At 42.7% G+C, this 26,473-nt stretch overlaps 1 protein-coding gene and 1 long non-coding RNA gene across 7 annotated transcripts in view; one reads left to right on the forward strand and one right to left on the reverse strand.

Annotated features, from left to right (window-relative positions):
* Positions 1-7,060, reverse strand: LOC115103039 (uncharacterized). Of its 4 annotated transcripts, none has more exons than XR_003859528.2 (3): positions 6,929-7,060; positions 3,357-3,415; positions 1-2,754 (listed from the first exon to the last, which is right to left on the reverse strand). It is a non-coding gene; the product is annotated as an uncharacterized LOC115103039 (long non-coding RNA). The 4 variants fall into 4 exon arrangements; XR_003859530.2 differs by lacking the exon at positions 6,929-7,060 and adding an exon at positions 3,542-5,802; XR_010460220.1 differs by lacking the exon at positions 6,929-7,060 and having other exon boundaries at positions 1-2,152; positions 2,290-2,754; positions 3,357-5,802.
* Positions 6,022-26,473, forward strand: part of LOC115103038 (zinc finger CCHC domain-containing protein 2-like) — a 24,702-nt gene continuing 4,250 nt past the window's right edge. The window contains exons 1-11 of one of the 3 annotated variants that reach the window (XM_029623622.2): positions 6,022-6,814; positions 8,234-8,339; positions 8,898-8,968; positions 12,973-13,044; positions 21,606-21,706; positions 24,454-24,539; positions 25,220-25,303; positions 25,552-25,606; positions 25,693-25,816; positions 26,019-26,163; positions 26,257-26,379. In XM_029623622.2, the coding sequence (XP_029479482.2) occupies positions 6,023-6,814; positions 8,234-8,339; positions 8,898-8,968; positions 12,973-13,044; positions 21,606-21,706; positions 24,454-24,539; positions 25,220-25,303; positions 25,552-25,606; positions 25,693-25,816; positions 26,019-26,163; positions 26,257-26,379 (1,759 nt within the window). In that variant the 5' untranslated portion in view covers position 6,022. The remainder of the gene's footprint in view (positions 6,815-8,233; positions 8,340-8,897; positions 8,969-12,972; positions 13,045-21,605; positions 21,707-24,453; positions 24,540-25,219; positions 25,304-25,551; positions 25,607-25,692; positions 25,817-26,018; positions 26,164-26,256; positions 26,380-26,473) is intronic. The other 2 variants (XM_029623624.2, XM_029623623.2) reach the window with 2 other exon arrangements.

Below are 26,473 nucleotides of genomic sequence, written 5' to 3' on the forward strand. Positions count from 1 at the left end.
TCACGTTTCAAGTTTTAATGTCACAGGCACAAGTGCAGTGAAATGTATATCTTGCAAACTCTAAACCCAGTAATCAATATCAATGTAGCACTAAAAGTAAAATAAGGTAGAACAAAAACAAACTAAATTAAAATAAGAAGAACACGAGAAGTAAGCTATTTGCAGGGTCAGTTCCAATATCATATTTACAATGTGCAGGGATACTGGAGTGATAGAGGTAGATATGTATAGGGGTAAGGTGAATTGGCATCAGGATATATGATAAAAAGAGTAGCAGCAGCGTATATGATGATTGTATTTGAGTGTGTATAAATGTGTGTACATATGTGCGTGTAAGCAAATAAAGTGAGTGTCTGCCTGTGTGTGTCTGCGTGTGTGTGTGTCAGTGTGCTTGAGTGTGTAGCATCATGTAAGTGTGCATAGAGACAGTGCAAAAATAACTATTTAGTTGTCTTATGGCTTGGGGATCGAAGCTGTTCAAGAGCCTGTTGGTGTCAGACTTGGTGCAGCGGTACCACTTGCCGTGCGGAAGCAGAGAGAACAGTCTATGGCTTGGGTAGCTGGAGTCTCTAAAGATTTTCCCAGGCCTTCCTTTCACACCACCTGATACAGAGATCCTGGAGGGCTGGGAGCTTGGCCCTACAGTATAATAGTATATGATTCTCTTGGTATAAATTGAATATGGAAAAGATAGTTTTGAAATCAGATATATTGTATAATGTAAGAGAGATTTCCAGTACTCACAGGCTTACCGTCAGTACCAGGTGACCCCTCCCTCCCATTCTCACCTTGGAAGCCCTACAGCGGTCAAACAGACATGCTATGAAGTAGCTGTACCCATCTCATAAAAGAGTTTGCATTTTGTAGAGCCATTTAAAAAAAAAATCTCAATAAATGATCCATCAATTTCCTCAATCAATACATCCACCAATCAATTAATCCTTCATGCAATCGACCAGCGTCGTCCGAGTTACAGGAAGGTTTGGCCAGCTGGGAAGTCCTTGTCTCATTGCGCACTAGCGACTCCTGTGGTGGGCCGGGCGCTGGGCACACTGACACGGTCACCAGGTGTACGGTGTTTCCTCCAACACATTGGTGCGGCTGGCTTCCGGATTAAGTGGGCATTGTGTCAAGAAGCAGTGCGGCTTGGTTGGGTTGTGTTTCAGAGGACATATGGCTCTCGAGCTTCACCTCTCCCGAGTCCATATGGGAGTTGCAGCAATGAGACATGAAATTGGGGAGAAAAAGGGGTACAAAATTACATTGGTGTGCTTGCTGAAGGCAAAGCACAACATTAGATTTCTTACATAGTCAAATAATTGTTTTATTTCTTCGGCTCACTCTTGCGCTTAAACGCTTTAAGATATTACCACGAAACAAACTTTCAGATGTGCATACGTCACCAACTTAGATTGCTTGAGAAAACATTTTTGATAGTATTTTTACTTTTTGAACTACGACAATATTTAAAATCAAATCCAATCCATTTCAATGGAAATAAACCAAATCAACTTTCACATGTTCAGGCTATCCTAACTTCAAAATCTCTAAAAAATGTATTCAACTAGAACTATATAAACGTGCATAAAATAACTCCCCAATGGTAATTATTGAGCCGTTCAAGCTAGAGACACCAAACCATCTTTCACATGTTCAGGCTATCCTAACATAAAATTATAACTATAACTATATAAATGTGCATACATTTGCATAAAATAACTCGCCAACAGTAACTTTTGAACCGTTAGACACACAAAAACAACTTTCAAATGTTCAATCTCTTCATCTACCTACTTTTTCCAACTATAACCAGTCACTACCATTTCTACTGCAGTCACTACCACTACTATAACTTACCTCATAACCATAAATACATTAAAACAAGCTAGTAAGCACACCACATTTTCTTCAGGAAATGTACTTTTCTAGTCTAACATGGTATTACTTAATCACAATAGGCCCAGGAAGACCAGGAGGCCCAGGTTTCCCCTGGGGGCAGTTACAGCTCTCCACTGCTGCAGGTTGTCTGTCCAGGAGACACTGGGGGCAGAAAACAGTTTAACATAACAGGGACAACGCAACAAGTGTACAAATGTACTGTAAAAACTGAGCAACACATAGACAACCAACAAGCATACTCCCTGTCATCCCCCTGTATAGAAATAAACAGAGAGAGATAATGATATGAAGATGATAATTGTATCTTTGGCTCCCTGCATTAAACCTCAACCTTCAGTGACATATGGAAGTAAACGATGAGTATCGTAGTTACAGTATCATTACACTCACCACAGAGTATATATCACACGTCGTCTCTTCCTCAATTTGCTCGGGATCGCAGTAAAGCCTCAGTTTTTGTATCCCGCCCCCTCCAATTTCACCAGAAGTTGTCGACGGGTGTCCCGTTGACACCTAGCCCTAAGAAGTTTTAAGCTATCCATTTAATATGCTTTAAAGCCCAGTACTAGGATTAATGTGTGTCCAGGAAACCAGTCCTAAGGTTTTGGGGTCATTATTTCAGTGTGTTTCTACAGACCTTAATGCCTCGATCATTGAATATGACACTGTTCTTTCTTGATGACACTGCTGGTTGTGATGGTGAAGGTGGCAGACTTGTCCAGCCCATTGAGTGTCACAACGAACTGTTTCAGCCTGTCCTGAGAGAGCACTCTGATCAGGTCCAACTTCTCACGGTCGGTGGGGCTCTTGGCCACAAACACATAGGAGGGAGGCAGACCCTCAGGGAAGATGGCCCTTGAGGAACATTAAAATGGGTTACCGGGTGCTGTCTGTGAGGTATAATCGAGGACTGAGCAGGTAGGCAGCCTCTGACATCAGAGAGCCCTGGACTTTCTTTGCTTTCATGTCTATCTGCATTCTAAAGAGCAGCTCAAGTGATATTAGCTAGAAATTGCATGCAATTGTTAATACTGATCCTAATAATATTCATGTCTTCACTGTTGAGCGAGCAACCGTAGTGCAAAGTCCTCCTTGAATTAAATGAAGATAGGGGATACATTTTTATACACAGAAAGCACACACCCTGTGAATGGGGAAGCGGGTAGTCTAACAGTTAAGAGCATTGAGCCAACTCGGTGAAAAATCTGCCAATGTGCCCTTGAGTAAGGCACTTAACCCTAATTGGTACTGTAAGAGCGTCTGCTAAAAGACGTAAATGTAAAGGCAAACTATATATTTTAGTAAAGATGTAATAAGCCAATTACTTTCAAAGTTATATGTGATAAATCACATTTGTAACAAAAACTACAGTTTGAAGAAGTGAACATGATTGTACATGTTTTACAGGAAAATCAGGAAAAAATTGTTCAGACAGTTATGAGTTATCCTTCTCTTACCTCCACTCTTTACTCCTCGCCTGCCAATATGCCATTCATCAGTGTAAATGCAAACAGTCCTGCAGTAACACAAAGCATATACTGTATATAAATCTACTCCAATAGGCTACTCCCTGCTGTACAAGATGACAGGCTGTAATGTAGCTAGCAGACATGAATAGATGTTTCTAGAAGCCTTTTTATACCACAAAGCTGTGATGTAGACCTGAGACTTCTCAGTGAGGGCCTAGTGGGTTTGGAAGTGGATTAGAGGGGAGGGGTTACACCCAGGCTCTGAAGCCTGCCTGCTTGCAGCCACCTGTGAGAGGTATAGTCAAAGGTCAAACTTTCAACAAAAATACAAACAAACATAGCTATACTCATTTATTTGGTTTCATTTTGTGGAACAGATGGTCCAATACCCTTCCACTTTATGCCATTGCTGCTGAATCTGAAGCTCCCTCTTTATTGCAGTTAGTAGATCATATATAAATGAAAATGATCATTCATACAACATTGAAACGATACCCATTGATTAGCTACCTTCTCCTTCCCTCACCACCTGCTGCTGGCGTACTCAACAGGGCCATCTTCGAGCTGTATGGGCCAGATGGTTCAGTTGGTAAAGCATGGAGCTTACAATGCCAAGGGTTGATAGTTTGATTCCTTCTGGGGCCAGCCATACATAAACATTATGCACGCACGACTGTAAACTGCTTTGGATAAAAAAGCATCTGCTAAATGGCATAATAGTCCAAATGTGTCCACTTTGAGGTGGCAAAGGTTTGATGTTATTAAATTGTTCCCCACAAGCCCCTGATCAAATTGGTATGGTCACACCCTGACCTGAGAGAGCCTTTTATGTCTCTATTTTGGTTTGGTCAGGGTGTGATTTGGGTGGGAATTCTAGGTTTTCTTTTCTAGGTTTTTGTGCTTCTATGTTTTGGCCGGGTATGGTTCTCAATCAGGGACAGCTGTCTATAGTTTTCTCTGATTGGGAATCATACTTAGGCATCCTTCTTTCCCTGTTGTTTTGTGGGTAGTTGACTATGTTAAGCTTCACGGTCGTTTCTTTGTTTTGTTGGCGACATTTACCTAAATAAACAGAAATGTACGCTCACCACGCCACACTTTGGTCTACTTCTTACGACGCCCGTGACAGTTATATGATGTCTCCAAAAAAGTAGCGTTCTATGTTTTTCACACCTTTACATCTTGTTATATGGGAGTCTATACAAAAGTGTATGCAGGCTGATAAAATAATGTTGAAACAAGTTGGAATGTTCACATGCTCATGGAAAATTACTATCAAACAACAATGCTGCATTCTATTGGGTGGACCCATTTAATTTGTACATTTTTGCTATCAGATCTAATGATTTACCTAGACTGACTCATCAATGAAACAATGTCACAAATAGCATTGATTCCTGCATCTTCAGGTGGTTTGTTAGAATATTATGTTAAAATGCTGTGTATATGACAGTATTCAAGACATATGTTATATTTACAATCGTATTTTGCATAATGTTTTAATCAATAGACATCAATGAATGCTTCTAAAATATTTTCTAATTAAAAATATTTGAAACGGCTCCTTAATTGTTCTGCCCACAATGATTAATTTAATCACATTGGAAACGTCTATCATGGGTTAGTTATAAAAAAATATGTGACTATATATTGTGCAATATAGAGCTAGCCAGCTTGTAGTCCTAAAAAACGTAAATGATTTACCTCTGGTTCGTTCAGAAATTCCTATCGGCAAAATGAATGGGGAAAGAATAGGGGTTTGGAATAAACTCTGAAATAAGGTCTGAGATTAACACAGGTTGAGATTTTATAGGATTTGTTCATAAAACAATCAGCCAGGTAACCTGAGTATTATAAATGATGAAGCCTTTATGTATTTTTTCATAAATGCTTAAAAATTCAAAAAGTGACGATCGGGGCGGCAGGTAGACTAGCGGTTAGAGTTTTGGACTAGTAACCGAAAGGTTGTTAGAACTAATCCCGAGTTGACATGTTTAATAATCTGTCGTTCTGCCCCTGAACAAGACAGGTAACTCACTGTTACTAGGTCGTCATTGTAAATAAGAATTTGTTCTTCACTGACTTGCCTAGTTAAATAAAAGGTAAAAACATGTTTTTTATTTATTTATCTCAGAACAGAAGCTGGATCCCTTCTAGCCATGACCGAGTTGGTACCTACAAAAAGACGCCATTACTCTCTTTATTGTGTAAATATGTTTCAGTGAATTGCACTTCACAGTTTCATGCAATTATATATCGAATATAGAATGAAATCAAATATTATAGAATAACAATCCATTGTGACAGCACTGACACATTTAGTTAAAAAAAATGTTTTTACATTAATGAGAGAAAGTGACTTCGGTGACCTCTGGTAAATACACCCTTGTCACGACCCAGTACAGGGGATGAAGTTAGGACCCAGCAGTTTGATGAAAGATGGGAGGAGTCAACTATGGGATTTTCGAGTGGTACAGTCAGTGTATGAAATGAGTTACTGAGCCAGCTATACATAATCTCACTATTGAAATTCCTTCTAATATCACATAAATACTACTCCGCGGCAGTGTACAGATGCGAACGGAGCGAGTATGTAATGCTCCGATACATTTGAATGAATTGATAATTGCTAACAAGTCCTGTCAGAGTTGATCATGCTGAAAATTAAACTGCCCATGCGAACGGCGGAGGAAGAATACCATACCGTCGAAGACGAGCAGGAAAATACCGATTACAACAGTCTCACTATTGATTCGATTCCGTACCGTGGTGTGAGCCACCGGTTCAAAGATTCAACGAGGGAATCGTGTCGCCTGTCGCAAATTGACAAGGAGACGGTGTTTGAGTGGTTCGGCTTGCACCTCAACCCAGCAAAGCGGATAGAGTTTATGTACGGAATACTTCATATGTGTCAACCACTTGAACTTCGCTTTTTCGGATCCTGCCTTGAGGACCTTGCACGGAAAGATTTCCACGTCTTCCGAGACTTTGAGATAAGGGCGAACAGTCAAACTGACTTGGGCCTCCTTATGGACGTTGCCGACCCTGTCGTTCGTTCCAAACTACTTGTCTGCCTGTCACTTTTGAGATCTGAAAACAGAGAATGCGCGGGCACACTTTATCGTGCTTTGAACCATATGGATCCAGCGCTGTTCTTGAATACTTATCATGGCGTTCCAGTATCTCCACGTGGGAGCGCTCAGAATGTACCTGATCAACATTCCCCTCGCGATGGTGGAATGAAGTCCGGGAGATTGGATCATCCCAGTGGGCCTCCACTGGAGGCAGAGTCGGGTTCCCTGGAGCACTTGGCGCTGCTTTTCACCATGGCCTCGCTGCACCCGGCGTTCTCTTTTCACCAGAGGGATACTGCCAGGCACCAGTTGGACAATGTGGAACGGGCCATAGAGGAGAGAAGGTATTGCCACAACCGCCCGAGCGTCCAGGTAAGCATCACATTGACAGCTTAAGTGCGTCTCAAGAGTGAATCTAAAGGGGCCTCCTCACCTTACCTCCTCTCCTTAGCTCAACTCATTACCTCACTTCTTATTGTCACTGACCTGATTGAACTGAGCGGGTGAAAGGCTCCCATCACATGTATTATCCTGTGCGGTTAGATCCGTGCAGGTGTGGAAACGAGAAGAATGCCAGCAAAGGCTTTGCTACTGTTGACAATTGAAATTAACCCACCCCCTTGGGGGGCCCTGGTACATATGATGTTGACAAGTCCACAGGGGGCGTTCCCCAGTAAGACTTTTACCTGACTTTTACTTTGACAATAATTCATTAGGTAGGTACTACTTAAACAAGAATAACCTGTTTTTCTCAAATGTTACTGGCCACCTAGATCATAGGAATGAACAGATTACTTTTTTAATACAAAATCTATATGGAATCAGATTTGAGTTCAGATGACCTAATGTAGCACTTTATTTCTAGTAAAGTGGGACCAAATAATTGCTGTAGGGATAGACTGTAATAATCGTAGCATGCACTGATGTGAATAGACTTGAGGAGCCTAAAAAGAGGATAGGAAAGTGGTTCAACCCTTTCATACCAAGTATTGCTTAAAGCAGTTTCATTTCCAAGAACAGTCTTGAGTGCATGGCCATATGACTACAAGCCGAGTTCATTGTGCTGTCAACAAAATGTCAGACGCCATAGAATGAAGATCACTTTTTCAATCAGGAGAATAGCGAGAGCGAGAGAGAGACAGCTTATCTGGTTTCAGCAGACATGCTGGCCACGGCTACTGTGTCTTCTGTCATCTTCTCCACAGTAGCTAGCTATTATGAATGGGAACACCCAGCATTCTTGTGAATGGTTGCATTGTGATCTTACTTTGCATTGTGTTGGAGAAACCTTTTTCTCTCCCCCTCTCTCTTTCTCTCTCCCCCTCTTTCTCTCTCTTTCACTTTCTCTCTCCCTCTCTTTCTTTCTCTCTCTCTCGCTCCCCCTCTTTCTCTCTGGCATCCAATGAAAAAGCCAGGAGTTTGAATGAGACAAACACCCTCTCTCTCTCTCTCGTCTGTCTGACTGACTGCTCTCTTATAGGGGCACTCTGTCATGCCCTCTTGACTGGCTCTCGGCATAATTATGTCTCGTTAAGACAGTTACCCTACACTTTCCTGCGGATAGGCAATATTTCTAATCAAAACGGAGCTGACTTATGAATATAAATTAAACTGAAAAAGGAGAAAAAATGTAGTTTTCAAAGCATGTGGAGAGGAGGAAATTAGTATTGGTTCCAGTTAAGTGTTGTAAGGGGGAATTTGTTTAGTGGGACTATTATTGGGGGAGAACGCAATTATTATTATTTTTTTTTTTTTACAAAAGCACCAATCACTTCACTTTCTTGGTTGCAGCATACCCTGCGAAAGGAGGACCTCAGCCTCAGGAGCACTGACATGGGTCAATCGGCCTGCTGTATTCCCAATCAGCTCCCGAACAGGACCTTATCTCAGAGAGAAGGTAGTCTCAATCCTGTTTGTTATTGCATCCTCTGAGGTCTCTCATTCACATGTTGAGAGGAGTGTTCAAGCAAGATGTATTTTAGCCTAGTACTTTTGAGGTAAAAACAAGAGACCCAAACAAATGGTAAAATATGGCTCAATAGACAGGATATATTCCAATTATCTGTAGTTTTAAACTGATACTGTGAGATTCTTGCATTGATGCCCATGTTCTACTTGCACAGAGGCAGATGAACTCGTTGATATCATTTTTATTTCTCTTCGTGTATTATGGAGGTTTGCGGTAGTTTCCCAAGCCAATGCTAACTAGTGTTAGCGCAATGACTGGAAGTCTACAGGTACAGTAGCAATGCTTGTGAAATTACCGCTAACTTCCTTCAGTATGCATGCAGAGACATATAAATGGTGTCCCATGAGTTCTTCTGACTCTGGGTAAGGAGAGCAATGCCATTCCTTTAACAGTGTTCAATGTATTCTGTGTTATTCAAAATTACATTTGGGTGAACAGCAATTAATTTCTCAAAATAATTAACCCTGGTCTTCTTTCTTCCTGTAGCAGTTCACATTGACAAGATTGAGCTAAAGAAGATCTTTTGGAACCGAGGAAACAGGGAATACAGTATTGAGGTATGTTCATGTTTGGACTCTAATTTTTCATGATTTTTGAAGCATACCCCTGTAGTGTGTAGGTATACTTATTTTTATTAGGCCTATATATCGTTGACCACCAGATTGGTTTGCGCTTCCTCACATTCAAATTATGTCACCCCCAAAAAAAACGTTTATCCTAAGCTTCAGATTGTCCATGCAATATTTTGTATTTTTTTCTGTAAATCGTGCAATGTTCTCTTACAACATCTGGACAGGCAGAGATCTAAGACTTAGCCTGGCCCTGACTCAACAGTCCGTCCTCTATGGCCAGGCATCAGCCAGGCATTGTGACAAACAGCACTGTGCTGAGGAGTCTGAGAGGGAGGAGGAGAGCAAGACGGAGAGAGCCAGGTTAAATAGGACAGCAGGAAGGATTGCTCCCTGCTATTCACATGCTGCCCTCCTTTGCAAGAGAACACAATCTGGTGGAAATATGTCCTTGATCGTTCGTGACCCCATAACATCTGCCGTGACTGTTTTTACAAGCTTGCGGCGGCATCATATCAGCCTGTTAAAAAAATGGAAAGTCTTCCATTTAGACTAGAGGGTTGAAAGACTTGAGGGAAGCTCCAAGATTTCATAACACTGAGATCATGAGATGATGTCCTCACCACAACGTTGCTGATGCTTTTGCTCAGATAGCTGGAGTAGTAATAGAATAGATGTATTTCTGACTAATGCTGTCCTTATCTGTGATCTACTGAAATTGACCAAAACCATGAAGGCTACTTAGCTAAGTACCTAGAACATACTGCCAACACATCCTAACGATAATGAGTGTTGTGTTGGTCACTTAACAGTTAAAATCGGATCAAAGTTATATGGATAACAAGATGAGCTTCATTTAGGAGACTTCTAACCTTACCTGTTTCTGCGTAGTCTGCTCTACAGAGACAGTGGTACTGACAGTGTGTGACTGCGTGGAAGTGTGTGTGACACTTGTGAATGGAAGGAATGGCCGTCCTGGCCTTGACCCAATTCCCATCCTTATCATCTGTGTGGCTGGGCAGAATGAAGTCTTCGGTTAGCCTAACAGGTTATACCTAGGCAGAGGCTCAGTGTTGCCTCTGGATTTTTTTAAAGGGGATTTCCCTTCGCCTTGTGAAACCAACCTCATATTAAGTACAATGAAACGTGAGTGCAGCGGTCAGTTTGCTTGACCCAGCTAGAATTCCCTTGGTCTAAGGGAGATATCTCAGTGAGAGGATTGTGTTTGGTCTAACAGGTTTCTGAAACCTGCTCTCCAGTCTTTTTTGGTGCTGGAGAAGGGTTTATCTGTTATTGAACCCTGCTGTCTTATAGCCTACTCGAAAATGATGCACCAATGTAGCCTAAGTTAAGAGGCGCTGTACAGACTGTGTAAGGAATCAACTGGCAGTGGAAACCCTCTTGGCTGAAATGTGGAGGTGGACAGTGATAAAATGTTGCTGCTAGCCAGGGCTGGAAACTGACGCACACACACATACACACACACACACACACATTTTGTTCTTCTTTCCTCGTGGGGACCTAAAGTGAATTTCCATTAAAAATCCTATTTTCCCTAACCTTAACCCGTAACCCTACACCTAACCCCTTACCCTAGTTCTAACCTTTAATTGTAACCCTAAACCTAACCCCTAAGCTTAAAATAGCCTTTGTCCATATGGGGATGTGGAAAATGTTCCCATGAGGGAGAATTTATTGTTTTACTATCCTTGTGGGGACTTAAGGATTTTAGGTCCCCACAAGGATAGAAGAACCAACCCACACACACACACGAAAGAGAAAGTGGCTTGCTGGGCTGTGCCATCTGTTCTGCTGGGCATGGTATATGAAAGAGGGTGTTAGTGAGTTAAATAGGGGAGAACATCCATCATCTTCAGCACAGGAGGAATTTCACTCTGTCTACTCTAGGCTATACACAACACAACTAAGAGTAGCCTGTAATACTAGGGTAGGCCTGTGCTGAGTTCAGTGTAAAACAATGCTTTGAGAAGTAGGCCTAGCATATTACTTGCTGAATTGTTTCACATTAATTCAGCGTTATTCACTTTTCCACTAAGGCGATGGGAATTACATCCTTGGCTCCTTTATCTGTTCTAAACTAAATAACAAAAATGTTGGTTATCTTGTCACCCTGATCAGAGAGGACTTGGGGTTTAAAACACTCATTAATCTTTGGTTTTCAATGCTCACTGTTTTCCTTTTGTCTCTCCTTTTGTGAAGGGCAGACATACTAGACAAACCACTGCTTCCTGTGTCCAGCTTGAACTGGGCCTACAAATCAGACATTATTATTATTCAGATGTTTATAAGGAGCCTAGCCTGGCTGCTAAAGCCAAAACGACTCTCCCTATCAGTCCCTTCAGTGTCTGAGGAATTTACACTAGTCAACGTTGGAAGCAGTTCAAGTGTTGAAAGAAACAGTTTGGGAGTTAAATTGAATTTATTTGGGTATAAACATATTAGCGAAATGTACGTTGTATTCAAAGAGCAACAGATTTTTTTTATATCCCACTTCAAGCTGATGAGTACCTTATCATTCACCTTTGTCAGGGATCAAGGTGAAGATCTGTTTCCCAAATGGTACCCTATTCCCTGTGTTGTACACTACTTTTAACCAGAGCTGGGGCCCTGGTCAAAAGTAGTCCACTAGAAAGGGAATAGGGAGCCATTTGGGACTCATTGGCGGTCAGTAGGGGACCACCAACTACCAGACTCCACAGGTTAACTCTGTGATGGACAGAGTAGAGTAGACTGCCAGGCTGTGAAAGAGCTTGTTGTGTTCAGATCCCCCCCGCAGAGCATATTATTGGTCCCAGTGATGATGGAATGTCACATTCAAAAAATGTACTATTTACAGAGTAGAATATTTTCATATAGCCTTCCACACACGGTATAAGCATCAGAAAAAGAAAAAACAAGAAAAAGTATGTGCTTGTCTGTGATTGAGCGCTATAGCCTAAAAGTCTCTCAGTCAACTATTGTTTCTGAAATGTTAGGCTACATATACATACAACTACAACTAACCCAAACAATGAACAAATAAAATAACAAATAATTGTGGCTAGTAGCCTAACTGAATCAAATCAGAGCCCAGTAAAATCCTTCCTATTCTCTTGGCCTCCAAAGCATGAGAGAACATCAGTTCACTCTAACCGTCTGAATGAGGTGAGCGGCTGAGACTAAACCCTACTACTCAATCTGTCACCATTCATTATTTAGTCTGCTTTGAGAGGCAACAGAAAGCACCTCTTGGTATGTTTTCTAAAGATTCAGATGATGAATATTTAGGGCCAGCGGGGTAATGTTTTGAAAGGACAGTAATGACAACACTCCAGTATGGCACCACTCCCTTCAGAGCAGGTCTAGATAAGTATTGATGTTGTTGATGCAAGATGGTTGAAATGTTTAACATCCGTTTTTTTCTTAGTACACTAACTACATTTTAGTGTAAATTATCAAAGGCCCTCTATTGGTATGCAAACTTGTCAAGAGTAGTTCAGGGAGAGTTTTTGTTCTTCTTCGCAATGGGAAAACATCCTTTCAAGGCAATGACTATCAGGGTACGTAAGGGAGCTTGTTATGTTTTTCTGCTCAAAACATGTACAGAGAAATTCCAACCAAGCTCTTTCTAAGATCCTTATTTACTTCCATAACTAAGGTATGCAATGACCCGCTACAAAATCAAATACCTCAAACATTCTGAGCAGGAGTTTAGAGTGGAGCTGACGTCACCTTGTCTGTGTGTGTTTAATTAAAAGTGACTTATGAGGACACTTCGGACGATCTAAATACTAAACTACATCACCAAATGGAATGTGGAGTCGTCCAGATCCCAGAATGTAGTAAAGTGGTTGACTGCCAAGTATCAAGTAATACCATACTTTGTTTCATCTGCATATTTCAGGGGAATGACATGCTGTCTAAGCAATGTATATGATGTGTGTTTGGTAAAGCATACTGATGAATGATGCTGTCTTCCTCCCCTCTTCCAGGTCCAGTGGTCTGACTCAACGTGGAGCACAGTGACCAAGACTCACCATGAGCTGTACGACTTCCTGTCCAAGGTATGAGAGAAAAGCATATCCCCATCAATAGATTATAGGCCTAGAAGATACTGGATTTAATGTCTGGTGAAATAAAGTCACACTATCTGCCGTCTGTGTAAGAGGTCTGATGATATGTGGATGTTGTCTAACGGATAAATAGATGAGCGGTCTGCACACTTCGCACACAGTATATTGTTGCTCCACAGACCAGGAGATATTTTGGATTCCTGTATAGATCTTGTCGTATGCCATCAGATCATATTCATTTTTAGCGCTATTAGGGCTTTGATTTTTGGGGATTAACTTCTGTTTAATTAGTTCGCTCCACAGCCATCTGCCAACCCAGATGCAGTGTTTACTTTCCAAATGTCTGCATGTGCTTTCTAGTCACTCTATGCTCTATGTGCATGCTAATACTAATATTGTAACATACAGTACCAGTCAAAAGTTTGGACACACCGACTAATTCCAGGGTTTTTCTTTATTTTTACTATTTTCTTCATTGTAGAATGAATCAACACAATGAAATAACACATATGGAATCATGTAGTAACCAAAAAAGTAAATGTATGTTTTATATTTGAGATTCTTCAAAGTAGCCACCCTTTTTTTTTTTTTTTTCAAACATCAACTGTTCAGAAGAGACTGCGTGAATCAGGCCTTCATGGCCGAATTGCTGCAAAGAAACCACTACTAAAGGACGCCAATAAGAAGGAGACTTGCTTAGGCCAAGAAACACGAGCAATGGACATTAGACTGGTGGAAATATGTCCTTCGGTCTGATGAGTCCAAATTTGTCATTTTCGGTTTCAACTGCTGTATCTTTGTGTAGGTGAACGGATGATCTTCGCATGTGTGGTTCCTACCGTGAATTGGGGAGGTGTGGGGGTGCTTTTCCGGTGACACTTGTCAGAGATTTATTTAGAATTCAAGGCACACTTAACCAGCATGGCTACCACAGCATTTTGCAGCAATGTGCCATCTGGTTTGCGCATAGTGGGACTATCATTTGTTTTTTTTAATGACAATAACTTCTACCAGCATGTTAAATGTGCAACCAGAGGGGGAAAAAAAACTCTAGACCACCTTTACTTCACACACAGAGATGTGTACAAAGCTCTCCATCGCCCTCCATTTGGCAAATCTGACCATAATTCTATCCTTCTGATTCCTGCTTACAAGCAAAAACTAAAGCAGGAAGAACCAGTGACTCGGTCAATAAAAAAGTGGTCAGATGAAGCAGATGCTAAACTACAGGACTGTTTTGCTAGCACAGACTGGAATATGTTCTGGGATTCTTCCGATGGCATTGAGTACACCACATCAGTTACTGGCTTCATCAATAAGTGCATCGATGACGTCGTCCACAGAGTGACTGTACGTACATACCCCAACCAGAAGCCATCGATTACAGGCAACATCCTCACTGAGCTAATTGGTAGAGCTGCTGCTTTAAGGAGCGGGACTCTAACCCAGAAGTTTATAAGAAATCCCGCTATGCCCTCCAACAAACAGGCAATGCGTCAATACAGGACTAAGATCAAATCATACGACACCGGCTCCGACGCTCGTCGGATGTGGCAGGGCTTGCAAACTATTAGACACAGCCGCGAGCTGCCCAGTGACACGAGCCTACCAGACGAGCTAAATAACTTCTATGCTCACTTTGAAGCAAGTAACACTGAAACATGCATGAGAGAATCAGCTGTTCCGGATGACTGTGTGATCACGCTCTCCGTAGACAACCTTTAAACAGGTCAACATTCACAAGGCCGCAGAGCCAGATGGATTACCAGGACGTGTACTCCGAGCATGCGCTGACCAACTGGCAAGTGTCTTCACTGACATTTTCAAACTCTCCCTGTCGGAGTCTGTAATACCAACATGTTTCAAGCAGACCACCATAGTCCCTGTGCCCAAGAACACTAAGGTAACCTGCCTAAATGACTACCGACCCGTAGCACTCACATCTGTAGCCATGAAGTGCTTTGAAAGGCTGGTCATGGCTCACAACCACCATCGATAAGAGACATTACTGTGCAGCTGTATTCATCGACCTGGCCAAGGCTTTCGACTCTGTCAATCACCTCATTCTTATTGGCAGACTCAACCGCCTTGGTTTCTCAAATGATTGCCTCGCCTGGTTCACCAACTACTTCTCTGATAGAGCTCAGCGTGTCAAATCGGAGGGCCTGTTGTCCGGGAACTCTGGCAGTCTCTCTGGGGGTACAAAGGGTTAAATTCTCGGGCCGACTCTCTTCTCTGTATACATCAATGATGTCGCTCTTGCTGCTGGTGATTCTCTAATCCACCTCTACGCTGACGACACCATTCTGTATACTTCTGGCCCTTCTTTGGACACTGTGTTAACTAACCTCCAGACGAGCGTGAATGCCATACAACTCTCCTTCCGTGGCCTCCAACTGCTCTTAAACGCTATTCTGCTATTCAACCGATCATTGCCCGCACCTGCCCGCCCATCCAGCATCACTACTCTGGACGGCTCTGACTTAGAATACGTGGATAACTACAAATACCTAGGTGTCTGGTTAGACTGTAAACTCTCCTTCCAGACTCACATTAAGCATCTCCAATCAAAAATGTAATCTAGAATCGGCTTCCTATTTCGCAACAAAGCTCCCTTCACTCATGCTGCCAAACATACCCTCGTAAAACTGACCATCCTACCGATCCTTGACTTTGGCGATGTCATCTATAAAATAGCCTCCCAACACTCTACTCAGCAAACTGGATGTAGTCTATCACAGTGCCATCCATTTTGTCACCAAAACCCCATATACTACCCACCACTGCGACCTGTTCTTAAACAGCTCTCGTTGGCTGGCCCTCGCTTCATACTCGTCGCCAAACCCACTGGCTACAGGTTATCTTCAAGTCTCTGCTAGGTAAAGCTCCGCCTTATCTCAGCTCACTGGTCACCATAGCAGCACCCACTCGTAGCACACGCTCCAGCAGGTATATCTCACTGGTCACCCTCAAAGCCAATTCCTCCTTTGGTCGCCTTTCCTTCCAGTTCTCTGCTGCCACTGACTAGAACGAACTGCAAAAATCACTGAAGCTGGAGATTCCCATCTCCCTCACTAGCTTTAAGAACCAGCTGTGAGAGCAGCTCACAGATCACTACACCTGTTCATAGCCCATCTGTATACAGCCCATCTATCTACCTCATTCCCATACTGTATTTATTTCCCATTCCCATGTGTAACTCTGTGTTGTTGTATGTGTCGAACTGCTATGCTTTATCTTAGCCAGGTCGCAGTTGCAAATGAGAACTTGTTCTCAACTAGCTTACCTGGTTAAATAAAGGTGAAATCAAATAAAAAAACACCATTATCCCAGAAAACCTAGACCCAGTCCAATCTCTATTGCACTCCACCCTGCCCTTTCACACCTGGACTAAAGGAACACCTACAGTATGTGAGAATGCTATTCCTTGACTACAGCTCAGCGTTCAACACTATTGTGCCTTCAAAGCTCATCACTAATCTAAGGACCCTGGGACTGAACGCCTCCCTCTGCAACTGGATCCTGGACTTCCTGACGGCCACACACAGGTGGTGAGGGTAGGTAACAACACATCCACCACACTGATCCTCAACACGGGGGCCCCTCAGGTGTGTGTGCTCAGTCCCCTCCTGTTCACTCATGACTGCATGGCCAGCCACCACTCCAACACTATCATTAAGTTTGCCGATGACACAACAGTGGTAGGCCTGATCAACGACAATGACGAGACAGCCTATAGGGTTGTGGTGCCAGGACAACAACCTCTCCCTCAACGTGATCAAGACAAAGGAGATGATTGTGGAGTATAGGAAAAGGAGGACCAAGCATGCCCCCATTCTCATCGACGGGGCTGTAGTGGAGCAGGTTGAGAGCGTCAAGTTCCTTGGTGTCCACATCACCAACAAACTAATATGGTCCAAGCACAACAAGCCAGTCTTGAAGAGGGCACAACAAAAGCTATTCCCCCTCAGGAGACTGAAAATATTTGGCATGGGTCCTCAGATCCTCAAAAGGTTCTACAGCTGCGCACCATATGAGCATCCTGACTGGTTGCATCACTGCCTGGTATGGCAACTGCTCGGCCTCCAACCGCACGGCACTACAGAGGGTAGTGCGTACCCGTACATCACTGGGGCCAAGCTTCCTGCCAGCCAGGACCTCTATACCAGGTGGTATCAGAGGAAGGCCCTAAAAATGGTCAAATACTCCATCCACCCTAGTCATAGACTGTTCTCTCTGCTATGGCACAGCAAGCGGTACCAGAGCACCAAGTATAGGTCCAAGAGGCTTCTAAACAGCCACAAGACCCCGGGATGAACATCTAATAAATGGCTACCCATACTATTTGCACCCCCCCCCCTCTTTCACACTGCTGCCACTGTTTATTATCTATGCATAGTCACTTTAACTCTACCTAAACTTAGCAAGAAAGAAACGTCCTTTCACTGTCAACTGTGTTTATTTTCAGCAAACTTAACATGTGTAAATATTTGTATGAACATAACAAGATTCAACAACTGAGATGTAAACTGAACAAGTTCCACTGACATGTGACTAACAGAAATTGAATAATGTGTCCCTGAACAAAGGGGGGGGGTGGGTCAAAATCAAAGGTAACAGACAGTATCTGGTGTGGCCACCAGCTGCATTAAGTACTGCGGTGCATCTCCTCCTCATGGACTGCACCAGATTTGCCAGTTCTTGCTGTGAGATATTACCCCACTCTTCCACCAAGGCACCTGCAGCTTCCCTGACATTTCTGGGGCAACTGGCCCTAGCCCTCACCCTCCGATCCAACAGGTCCCAGACGTGCTCAATTGGATTGAGATCCGTGCTCTTTGCTGGCCATGGCAGAACACTGACATTCCCGTCTTGCAGGAAATCACGCACAGAACGAGCAGTATGGCTGGTGGCATTGTTATGCTGGAGGGTCATGTCAGGATGAGCCTGCAGGAAGGGTACCGTATGAGGGAGGAGGATGTCTTCCCTGTAATGCACAGCGTTAAGATTGCCTGCAATGACAACAAGCTCAGTCCGATGATGCTGTGACACACCGCCCCAGACCATGACGGACCCTCCACCTCCAAATCGATCCCGCTCCAGAGTACAGGCCTCGGTGTAATGCAGATTCCTTCGACAATTAACGCGAATCCGACCAAAACCGCGACTCGTCAGTGAAGAGCACTTTTTGCAAGTCCTGTCTGGTCCAAGCGACTGGGTTTGTAACCATAGGCGACGTTGTTGCCGGTGATGTCTGGTGAGGACCTACCTTACAACAGGCCTACAAGCCCCCAGTCAAGCCTCTCTCTGCCTATTGAGGACAGTCTGAGCACTGATGGAGGGATTCTGAGTTCCTGGTGTGACTCGGGCAGTTGTTGTTGCCATCCTGTCCCGCAGGTGTGATTTTCGGATGTACCGATCTTGTGCAGGTGTTGTTACACGTGGTCTGCCTCTGCGAGGACGATCAGATGTCCGTCCTGTATCGCTGTAGCGCTGTCTTAGGCGTCTCACAGTACGGACACTGCAATTTATTTCCCTGGCCACATCTGCAGTCCTCATGCCTCCTTACACCATGCCTAACATGCTGACCAGACCAGACATGTCGCATGTAAAATAAATGTAGAAATCCATGTTATTCAATTATTGCACCCACGCTGCTCGCACGCGCCAATGAGCGTCTGCGATGCCAAGGGCTAAAATAGAAGTCATTCCTATTTCTGACGCAGATCGCGTAAGTCCTGCCTCTTCCATCTCCTCATTGGTTTATAGAAGCAGGTACCCACGTCGGTTATACCCACGTGGGTGATTGAAAGACAATGTTTTGCCGGTCGTCATTGGAGTACTGTGAAAGTGTAGATGCCAATTACCATATAAGTTCAAAGATGGAAAAGCCTGGAAAGAGGAGAGATGACTAGAAACGATTCAGTTGGCCGTTTTATGTGTGGATTAATTGCCTGAGTAGAGGACCTTGTGCATTTCAGGTAAAATAACAACTCAATGTTTATATCCCAAGACAAATTAGCTAGCAACAGCAAGCTAGCTAAATAGGACAAATTAACTAGCAAGTGCAAGCTAACTAGCCTAATTGCCATACATGTTTAATGCTTTTTGACCTGTCCCCAAATTAATGTCTGGTTCAGAGTTTGTTTTGATATTTTAACCTGCGTGTTGTGATCGCGTTTGGTGTAGGGGGACAAAATACATTTATGCACAATGTTTGGGTTCTGAGTTCACGCAGATGAGCAGGGACCCTGGGCATCTTTCTTTTGGTGTTTTTCAGAGTCAGTAGAAAGGCCTCTTTAGTGTCCTAAGTTTTCATAACTGTGACCTTTTTGCCTATCATCTGTAATTGCCTATCATCTGTAAGCCGTTCCACAGGTGCATGTTCATTAATTGTTTATGGTTCATTGAACAAGCATGTGAAACAGTGTTTAAACCCTTTACAATGAAGATCTGTGAAGTCATTTGGATTTTTATGAAATATCTTTGAAAGACAGTGTCCTGAAAAAGGGACGCTTCTTTTTTTGCTGAGTTTACATGTACATATTGCCTTAATTACCTTTGACTAACCGGTGCCCCAGCACATTGACTTTGTACTGGTACCCCCAGGAAATAGCCTCTCTATTGTTATTTTACTGCTGCTCTCTAATTATTTGTAACTTTTATTTATTATTTAGGTATTCTCCTTAACTGCATTGTTGGTTAAGGGCTTGTAAGCACGAATTTCACTGTAAGGTGTTGTATTCAGCGCATGTAACAAATAAGATTTGATTTGAACCAAAAGCACACCTCCAGACTGTGTAAGGGCTATTTGACCAAGAAGGATAGTGATGGAGTGCTGCATCAGATGACCTGGCCTCCACAATCACTGGACCTCAACCCAAAAGAGATGGTTTGAGATGAGTTGGACCGCAGAGTGAAGGACAAGCAGCCAACAAGTGTTCAGCATATGTGGGAACTCCTTTAAAACGGTTGGAAAAGTATTCCAGCTTGACTACCTCATGAAGCTGGTTGAGAGAATGCCCAGAGTGCAAAGCTGTCATCAAGGCAAAGGGTGGCTACTTTGAAGAATCTCAAATATAACATATATATTGATTAACATGTTTTTGGTTACTACATTATTCCATGTGTGTTATTTCATATTTTTAATGTCTTCACTATTATTCTACAATGTAGACAATTGTAAAAATAAAGAAAAACCCTGGAATGAGTAGGTGTGTGCAAATTTTTGACTGGTACTGTATATTCAAATGTATTTCTACATCTTGCTATTTTGTTATACCCCTAAATGTTATATATAAACTTTATGAATATACTGTATGTACATTGCCTTCGGACAGTATTCAGACCCTTTGACTTTTTCAACATTTTGTTACGTTACATCCTTATTCAAAAATGTATTAAATAAAAAAAATCCTCAGCAATCTACACAGAATACTCCTTGATGACAAAGCGAAAACAGGTTGTTAGACATTTTTTGCAAATGTATTAAAACATTTTTAAAACATAGCTTATTTGCGTAAGTATTTAGACCCTTTGCTATGAGACTCGAAGTTGAGCTCCGGTGCATCCTGTTTCCATTGATCATTGTGATTGGAGACCACCTATGCTAAATTCAATTGATTGGACATGATTCGGAAAGGCACACACCTGTCTATATAAGGTCCCACTGTTGACAGTGTATGTCAGAGCAAAAATATCAATAAATGAGGTCCAAGGAATTGTGAGTAGAGCTCCGAGACAGGATTGTGTCAAGGCACAAATCTGAGGAAGGGTACCATAACATTTCTGCAGTATTGAAGGTCCCGAAGAACACAGTGGCCTCCATCATTTTTAAATGGAGGTTTGGAACCACCAAGACTCCTAGAGCTGGCCGCCTGGCCAAACTGAGCAATTGGGTGAGAAGGGCTTTGGTCAGGGAGGTGACCAAGAATCCAGAAGGACAACCATCTCTGCAGTACTCCACCAATCAGGCCTTTATGGTGGAGTGGCCAAAACGAAGCCACTCTTCAGTAAAAGGCACATGACAACACGCTTTGAGTTTGCTAAAAGGCATCTAAAGACTTTCAGACCATGAAAAACAAGATTGTCTGGTCTAATGAAACCAAGATTGAACTCTTTGGCCTGAATGCCAAGCGTCACATCTGGAGGAAACCTGGCACCATCCCTACGGTGAAGCATGGTGGTGGCAGTATCATGCTGTGGGGATGTTTTTCAGTGGCAGGGACTAGTCAGGATCAAGGGAAAGATGAACAGAGCAAAGTACAGAGATCCTTGATCTCTGACTGGGGTGCTTCAACAAAGTACAGAGTAAAGGGTCTGAATACTTATGTAAATGTGATATTTCCGTTGTGTTTTATTTTTATACAGTTGGTAATGTTTTTTTCTTTGTCATTGTGGGATATTTTGTGTTGATTGATTAGGGGGGAAAAACGAATCCATTTTAGAATTAGGCTGAAACGTAACAAAATGTGGAAAAAGTCGAGGGGTCTGAATACTTTGACGGCACTGTATGTCTATGATAACCCCTCATATGATTCCCTGCATTTCAGCTTCCATGTGAGAGGTCTGCTGAGCCATTTGAGAAGGGACTAGTGAGGTTACTGGCCCAGAGAGACCAGTATGAACCCAGGGACCTGGAGAGGATGCTACAGTGAGTCTCCCTCTTTTACTCTGTTTGTTGCAGCATGCAGAATGATGCATAATCTCAAGGGTTTTCATATTGTCAGTCAAATAAATTGATTTCTTGAAGTTCACACTTTTTTGTTGTTTTACACTCCAGCTGTTCTTTTTTCCCCTCGCTATTCAGGGTAGCCTAGTGGTTAGAGTGTTGGACTAGTAACCGGAAGGTTGCAAGTTCAAACCCTCGAGCTGACCAGGTACAAATCTGTCGTTCTGCCCCTGAACAGGCAGTTAACCCACTGTTCCTAGGCCGTCATTGAAAATAAGAATTTGTTCTTAACTGACTTGCCTAGTTAAATAAAGGTAAAATAAAAAATATATTTAGCTTCTATGACTTGTTTCTGTGGCATAACATAACATTGCTGTATGAGATGGCTAAAACTGTCTACTAGTCCAAACCTCTACTTTAGCTGTGTTTTATTCACAAACCTCAACTTTTCATATTGTGGAGATTAGAGTAGACTACCCTCTAGTTACTGTCACCAACACTGCCATAAGCTCCAGTGTTGTCAGTTATGGTTATGGTGAATAACCTCCAGGCTTTACATGTGTCAGAACCCAGGCTTTGATATCTAGGTCAACTGTGATGTCATTACCATTACTAGCCATTCCTTAAGGCAGTGTTTCCCAACTCCAATTTCCCAGTACTCCCAACAGAACAAATGTTTGTTGTAGCCCGGGACAAACAGCTCATTCAACTCAATTAGGGCTTAATGATTAGTTGACAAGTTGAATCAGGTGTGCTTGCCCAGGGCTACACTAAAAATGCGTACTGTTGGGGGTCTTGAGGACTGGAGTTGGGAAACACTGTCTGAAGGCATTGACACGCCCGAGAGTACTTAACACCTCTGAACAGAGTTCCAGACATAATTTGTAGAAACAGGCAAAAATGTTGCCAGTCAGACGGTCAGTCCCTAAAACCATGAATGGCAGATCGTAACTTGGTGAGACGTGGTTTCTCCATTGCAGATATGGATGGGATCACTTTTTCCCCCTTCTCTTTTTCACTACCATCCAAGGTCACACCAGCACTTTGATCTCTTACACAGTGCACCTACTGTATCTTGCTATTAGATATTCTAGTATAGAACAGGAGATAGAGGACACTTACTGTATCTTGCTATTAGATATAGAGGTCGACCGATTAATCGGAATGGCCGATTAATTAGGGCCGATTTCAAGTTTTCATAACAATCGGTAATCGGCATGTTTGGACACTGATCATGGCCGATTACATTGCACTCCACGAGGAGACTGCGTGGTAGGCTGACTACCTGTTATGTGAGTGTAGCAAGGAGCCAAGGTAAGGTGCTAGCTAGCATTACACGTATATTATAAAAAACAATCAATCTTAACATAATCACTAGTTAACTACACGTGGTTGATGATATTACTAGTTTATCTAGGTTGTCCTGCGTTGTATATAATCGATGCGGTGCCTGTTAATTTATCATTGAATCACAGCCTACTTCGCCAAACGGGTGATTTAACAAGCGCATTCGCGAAAAAAGCACTGTCGTTGCACCATTGTATACCTTACCATAAACATCAATGCCTTTCTTAAAATCAATACACAAGTATATATTTTTAAACCTGCATATATAGTTCATAAAGCCTTCATATGGCTAGTTCATATTGAATAACATTAATTTCTAAATGTATTTTGTGACGCTCGAGCACGTGACGTGTCCGGTCTGGTCAGCATGTTAGATAAAATACGGAATTGTTCCGTATTTCACTGAAAGAATAAACATTTTATTTTCTATATGATAGTTTCCGGATTTGACCATATTAATGACCCAAGGCTCGTATTTCTGTGTGTAAGTCTATGATTTGATATTTGATAGAGCAGTCTGACTGAGTGTGGTAGGCATTAATGACCCAAGGCTCGTATTTCTGTGTGTAAGTCTATGATTTGATATTTGATAGAGCAGTCTGACTGAGTGTGGTAGGCAGCAGCAGGCTCGTAAGCATTCTTTCAAACAGCACTTTACTGCATTTGCCAGCAGCTCTTCGCATGGGTAACACTGCTTTTGTGGAGCGATGGGTAACGATGCTTCGAGGGTGGCTGTTGTCAATGTGTTCCTGGTTCGAGCCCAGGTAGGGGCAAGGAGAGGGACGGAAGCTATACTGTTACACTGGCAATACTAAAGTGCCTATAAGAACATCCAATAGTAAAAGGTATATGAAATAGTCCTACAATTCCTATAATAACCTCAACCTAAAACTTCTTACCTGGGAATATTGAAGACATGTTAAAAGGAACCACCAGCTTTCAAATGTTCTCATGTTCTGAGCAAGGATCTTAAACTTTTTTACATGGCACATATTGCACTTTTAATTTCTTCTCCAACACTTTGTTTTTGCATTATTTAAACCAAATTGAACATGTTTGATTATTTATTTGAGGCTAAATTGATTTGATCGATGTATTATATTAAGTTAAAATACAAGTGTTCATTCAGTATTGTTGTAATTGTCATTATTACAAATAAATAAATAAAAACAATTGGCCGATTTAATTGGTATCGGCTTTTTTTGGACCTCCACTAATCGGTATCGGCGTTGAAAAATCCTAATCGGTCGAACTCTAATTAGATATTCTAATATAGAACAGGACATGGAGGACACATTAAATTATCATTTCCAAGTCACTTTCTCTCTCCCTCTGTGTAATTTGTATCTTTAACTCCCTTTCTTCTCTCTCCACTGTGACAGGGACATGCTTCTGTCAGCCCCAGCAGCCTTCAGGCAGAGAGGAGAGGTCTGCAGGTTCCTTGTCCCCTGCCTCAGCCTCCAGGGAGGTGAGATATCACCCACTCCGCTGACGTGTACAGGAATGCATGTCTACACAAACCATCCACCTGATTGGTTAGGGATACCTTGGAACACAGACCACAATTACCCCTCTATCTTCTAGAATGATTTTGTATGTGGATTGATGTGGTCGGTCCATGTGACTAATCGTACCAATAAACAACTTCTCAGTCAACTTAACTCCACTTTTTAAAAAACATTTTTATGGCCTTTGAAAGTAACGTCCTGAGCCCAGTTTCAATAGTGCTCCCAGAGGACTGGTAAATCCTCCAGAAATAACACGCATACTGCTTGGTGGCCAGCTTAGAGAAATAAACCCAGTTTCACAGTGAACAGCTCTCAGCATAGCAGCGGGACCAGGTGGCTGTTTCACCACATTAAACCCAGAGCCATTATCAATTGACTAATTATTATTTGGGAAAGTTTCCTCAAACCTCTGACCATTCAAGGGAATCCATTGCCCATTGCTTTCACACAGCTGCATCAAATTGACCACAGAAATTCATAAACCAGGAATGTATTTTTGATGTCTAGGCTGCGAATGTAAAGCGTTTAATATTAACACACTTCCACTGCCTCAAGACCTGCAAAGCTGTAATGTTAGGTAGGCTGGAAGGATCTTGCCGGCCATTCCCTAATATCTCACCATCTGGTCTTTCCTACCCAGATAATACAGTAACTCTGGGAAAGACCTGCAAGGCAGCCGAGCACTTTAAAGAAAACTGCACAGAGCCATCCAGTCAGGACGAAGGTGTGTGTGTGTGTGTGTGTGTGTAGTTTCTATTATCGCTGTCTCATATAAACTATTTACTCTGCCTGTCTGTCGTTCTTTGTGGGGTTGATCTGACAGTGTGTGGAAATGGCTATTTCATACAGACAGGTATTTGTTGCCTGTCACCCTATGTGATATAAGTCCAGTTGAATTCAATTGATCAATAGTTGATGTTCACTCGTACTTCTCCCTCTTTCTCGATCATCATTCTGCTCTCCCTCACCCAGACTTAGAGTCTCACCACCTTGGGCATCAGACAGAGTGCAGCAGCTTAGGCCAGAGGTAAGAGCTCTATCTGTTCAGTCCAAGGACATGTGACCTTGTGGCTGATGGGTTGTACTAAGAGGATCCTTTCCTTCTCTTTACAGCACACGGATGACAAAGAGCAGGCGGAGTGAGAGCCAGAGGCCTGCTGTCCACGCAGAGCACAACAGAGTGGTGAAGGGGAGGAGAAAAGCAGACGTTATGTCCTGTTGGCCAGACCCACATCAGGTCAGTCACACATCTCTCCCTGACCTGGCCACTAGAGAAACTGGTAGAAACAGCAGGACTGTCAATATGCTGCTGTGTAACGCTGACTGGCATCTGTTCTAACACTAAAAGCACATCTTTTGTATTTTTGACCTTTTTGGTTTGATTAGATCATGATAATTGACATCTGTTTAGCGTGTTAAATGCTCTGCTCTCTCTTCAGAAGGTAGATAAGAAATGGGCTTTCACTCCAGAACTAAAGAGTAGAAGAAGACCTGATGAAGTTAGGAAAAGTGAGGGGGCCAAAGCCTACATCCCCAATGGCATCATCAGACCGCCTGCAACAAACGTGACTAGACAGGGTGAGAGTAAGTAACCATGCCTGGCAATACCCCCCCCCCCCCAATGTAATGCATGTTTGTGATTGGTGGTTTTCTAAGTGCATTCCTCCACCCCTGTAGAGCCCATCCAGGACAGGTATGGAGACACGTGGTCTGAGAGCTCCAGTACCCCCTCCAGCCCCCAGGATGAGGCCCGTGAGAGTCTGGAGAGTGAGGACCTTGAAGACATGGAGGAAGAGAGAGGTGAGTGGCCCCTCTACCCCTGTGGGGAACGAATGGGGCAGATTTTCCGGGGCCAGATTAATCCTGGACTAAAGAGCACTTTCAGTGGAGTCTC

The sequence above is a fragment of the Oncorhynchus nerka genome, linkage group LG20, assembly GCF_034236695.1.
Source record: "Oncorhynchus nerka isolate Pitt River linkage group LG20, Oner_Uvic_2.0, whole genome shotgun sequence".
Lineage (NCBI taxonomy): Eukaryota > Metazoa > Chordata > Actinopteri > Salmoniformes > Salmonidae > Oncorhynchus > Oncorhynchus nerka.